Source organism: Brachyistius frenatus, unplaced genomic scaffold (genome assembly GCF_029030835.1).
Source record: "Brachyistius frenatus isolate BFR_SWC_R1_liver_20210118 unplaced genomic scaffold, ASM2903083v1 Contig_67, whole genome shotgun sequence".
NCBI lineage: Eukaryota > Metazoa > Chordata > Actinopteri > Embiotocidae > Brachyistius > Brachyistius frenatus.
Genome location: NW_027210666.1, coordinates 1,815,110 through 1,818,987, shown reverse-complemented (window position 1 = coordinate 1,818,987; position 3,878 = coordinate 1,815,110). Strand labels below are relative to the sequence as shown.

Sequence of the window (3,878 nt, the reverse complement as noted above, 5' to 3'; positions counted from 1 at the left end):
TTGTACTCCGCATCTCATTTGCGGCGGGGCCAATTTCTCCATTTACAAACTCCGCTCGAGGAAAAAACTGAAAGAATTCGCGTTTCTTTCGCACCTTCGCTGCGTTTTTTTTTGCAACTGCTCATTTGTCGCTTTGTGGTCGTTTTGATTTCGGGCTGATTCCTCAGGGTCGGTTGCAAAAGGAGGTGTCGGCGTTCGACTTGAATTTTTGGGGAGGAAGCTTGCGGTCTTTGTTCATTCATTTGGTCGGTTGGGTTCCTTTGTTGGAACAAAAGCATGGGAGCACAAATCTCCAAAACCGCTGGAAAGGAGGACGCTGCGGTGGAAAACCCAGCAGAAGGCGCAGCTGTTGCAGCAAAGGCCAACGGACAGGTAAAGTACATTTGAATTATTAAAGCCTTAATCGCTCGCACGGAATTTTGTCTCAATTTAGCAATGTGTTGCGTCAATGGCGTGCTCCATGTTCCCTGTAGCGCATCCCCACGCTCACCGGCATTCAGGGAAAGTGGCCACATGTATCCATTTTCACCGGCGAGTGCATTGTTACAATTTTGCTATTTTGCAGCACATTGGTCGAAAACCCAAGTTTACATCGAAAGCTTTAAGATGGATTTATTTTTAAAAAAAATTTTTTTTAAATTTATCCTTTGAATATTTAGGGATAAAACTGCACAACTAATCCGGTGAATAGTTTATTATAAAATAACGGTGTTTTTTTTTGGTTTTTTTTCCCCTCTCTCACTACAACTACTGGTCTGGGATTTTGGTGTCTAAACATTTGGTGCGTTTATTCATTTGGGTGGGATGTGTTTGCAGCAGGGGTTTGTGGCCGCTCTCACTGTGGCATGGCCATTTTAAAATCGGTACCACGCCTTTGTTGCCAGATTCAAGAAAGGAGCCACGTTTTTGTGCAGAAGCAGTCCGCAAAAAAAAAAAACTATGACAATAAAAGAAAAAAGAAAACAGAGTGCAATGAAAGGAATGCCTCGAAATTTAAATAAAGCACATTGGTTGACTAAACGGCCATTAAAGGAAAAGGGGGAACAAAAATCCCAAATTCCTATGTTGTTTCCAACGACTCCACACTGAACGCCCCCTGCTGGATCCCAGCCGTACTGCAGTCTAACCGACTAGCCTACTGCTGAAAGCCACAGATCTGTCGTCACTCTCCTAGTAACAGATGCTACTGCAGTTTTAGGGCTATTTTCGTATTGGTTACTACGAGTCTGTGAATGGAATTAAATATCACAGCACCCCAGATTGGGATTGTCTCACACAAAGGCTTCAAAACACAAAAGCCTGCAGTCAGGCAATGAAGTGTCTGACTCCTTTTACCTTAATGGCATGATTATGTTCAAGAATGAATTTTTTTTCTTCTTCTTTTTCCTTCCAGGAAAATGGCCATGCCAAGACCAATGGTGATGCCTCTCCAGGTGCAGAGGAAGCCAACAAGGCTGATGTGCAGGCCAATGGAAGCACTCCCACTGAGGAGGCGCCCAAAGAAGAAGGCGAGAAAGTAGATGGTGCCGAGGCCAACGGGGAGAAGGAGCCTGCCGCCACAAACGGAGAGGCTTCTGCCAAGCCAGAGGAAGGCACTGCGTCCACCAGCGAGGATGGCAAGCAGAAGAAGAAGCGTTTCTCCTTCAAGAAACCCTCCTTCAAGCTGAGCGGCTTCTCTTTCAAGAAGACCAAGAAGGAGTCTGAGGAGGCAGCGGAGGAGGAAGCCGCAGAGGCAACGGCAGCAGAACCAGCCGAAGGCGAGAAGGCGGCATCAGAGGAGGCGGCTACCGAAGAGGCCAAACCAACTGAGGCTGGCGACGAGGGAGCCAAGGAGGCTGCAGCTGAGGAGCCAAAGGCCGAAGAGGCGAAGGCAGAGGAAGCAGCAGCGGCACCACCACCAGCAGCAGCAGCAGCAGCAGCAGGAGGAGGAGGAGAGGAGAAACCAACTGAAGCTTCACCTACTGAGCCGGAGACGGCAGCCAGTCCAGAGGCAGCAGCAGCCGCCGCCGCCGAGTAAACCTGCTGATCGAGACACCGAAATGAAGGAGATGATGTAGCCTGTCTGAAGGAACGTGAGGACTTGTCTAAAACCAGGGATTTTTTTGTTTTGTTTTGTTTTGTTAATTTCTTTTTGTTGATGTTTGTTTACTACTCTGCAACCATCTCATCCATAATGACTGCAATGTCCCTGGCAGTGATGGACAGGAGGTGTAGTGGAGAGTGTGCTGCTTCCTCACTGCTCATTGGTGCTTGCATTTGTGACATGGGTGAGTGTGAAAGTGCGAATGTGAGTGGGAATGTTTTTCTACATGAAACCATGACTTGTCAACACGTTGCTGAATTTGACATATATTTAATCAAAGTATTTGGTGCTGGGCAATTGGATGTAGCAGCTAAAGCTGTGTCTGCAAGATCTGACACATTGATATTTAAAGGGAAAGTCCTAATCCAAGTCTTAAATGTTGTCTTTGCAGTGCACAGTTGTTTACAACTCTTAAAGCTCAATGCTCCTGTGGACACAAACCATTCCTGAATGAACTAGATTTAGTTAACTGTCAAAACCAATAGGTGCGCATCACTTTCCATTTAGATTTCAAAACTCTGTAGTAATGCACGTTGTATAGACTTTGATATTACTGGTTTTATGACTGAGATGTACCTAAATGACTGAAGTTTTTAACAGATTACCCATTGTAAATGAAGTTTTCTTGTTTTTCACCATTTGTAAGATTGAATAAAATTGGGAGATGTTTTAAGCAAATTTTGCATCAAGCTGTGATGACTACAACACCACTAAAAAAAAAAAATTACACATGAAAGCACACAATTTCCGGGTTACAGATAGTCTTTAAAAAAAAAAGCATTTTTTTTTTGTGTATATAATGAGGCTCACCTTATTCAATATGGAATGTAACATTGACTGAAAACTGGTATCAAGGTGTTAATTCTCTGTGAGTACTGCTGAAGAATAAAGCAATGACGTGTGAATTGGCACTCCGAACTCATTTATTCACAATGTTTAGCTGCTGCACTTCATTCATTTCTGTCAAATGAGAGCGTGAGGTTTCGGTCCGCTGTTCAGGGGCCGAGATCAGGCACTAGACAAGTAGAGGCACACTAGCATTAGATTCCCTGCTTTACAGCACCCTCATGTGGTGTAGTGGAAAAAAAAACAGGAGGTGAAGTTTCCATCGGCTCCCGTAGAGAACCTTTTTTTGTTTTTTTTTACCTGTATTGAGCTGAATAGCACTTTCTGTTCAAGATTGCATACCTACATCACATTTAGAGAACATGCAATGACTAATGTTTTTGCAGATTGTGAAGTTACACAAGTGACATTAGCAAGACGATACAACAGCACAGGATTCATGGGCGTTTCCTGTCAACTCACCTGTTACTGCTGCCTGTGGGGTCACGAAACTGCATTACCCAGTCTAGGAGAAAAGAATCATGTGAATCCACAGGTATTAAAAACTTTAGAAGAATTATAATCTTAAAAAGTACCAAAAAAAAAAAGATAAGACAATAAATAATCTAGTTGACCAGGTAGAATTGGTACAGAAATGGATTGTGCAAAAGCTGTACTGTATATGAATAAATACAGAACAGACGTGCAGTAGTGCAAGCGGAGCCGGTGATCCAGTAATACAACTATATTGTGCAGTCTATAAAGTCTTAAGTCAAGAAAAAATGGTGTTTTTTCTTAAAGTAAATACATTCTCACTCATTTTCCTTTTCAATCAAATTCAGATTTTATTGATTGAATTTGAGCAAACGTAATGACAACAACTGGAGAACTTCCCCCTCGAAGCCCCCGTCAGCACATCCTAAATTGTATGTTATTCAACAAGCACATTTCTTTCTCTAAACCAGCCTAA

The 3,878-nt window shown here is 43.2% G+C and overlaps 1 protein-coding gene across 1 annotated transcript; it reads left to right on the top strand.

Annotated features, from left to right (window-relative positions):
* Positions 1 to 2,988, top strand: LOC138625917 (myristoylated alanine-rich C-kinase substrate-like). Its single transcript, XM_069707193.1, has 2 exons — positions 1 to 372; positions 1,394 to 2,988. Exons 1-2 carry the CDS (start codon positions 277 to 279, stop codon positions 2,015 to 2,017), a joined length of 720 nt encoding a protein of 239 aa, XP_069563294.1. The 5' UTR covers positions 1 to 276; the 3' UTR covers positions 2,018 to 2,988.
* The last annotated feature ends 890 nt before the right edge of the window (positions 2,989 to 3,878 follow it).

Excerpts from the sequence above, each read along its gene's own strand:
- LOC138625917 (XM_069707193.1), top strand. The coding sequence starts at position 277 with ATGGGAGCACAAATCTCCAAAACCGCTGGAAAGGAGGACGCTGCGGTG. Across the intron at positions 373-1,393 it reads CAGCAAAGGCCAACGGACAG|GAAAATGGCCATGCCAAGAC; the intron begins GTAAAGTACATT and ends TTTTCCTTCCAG.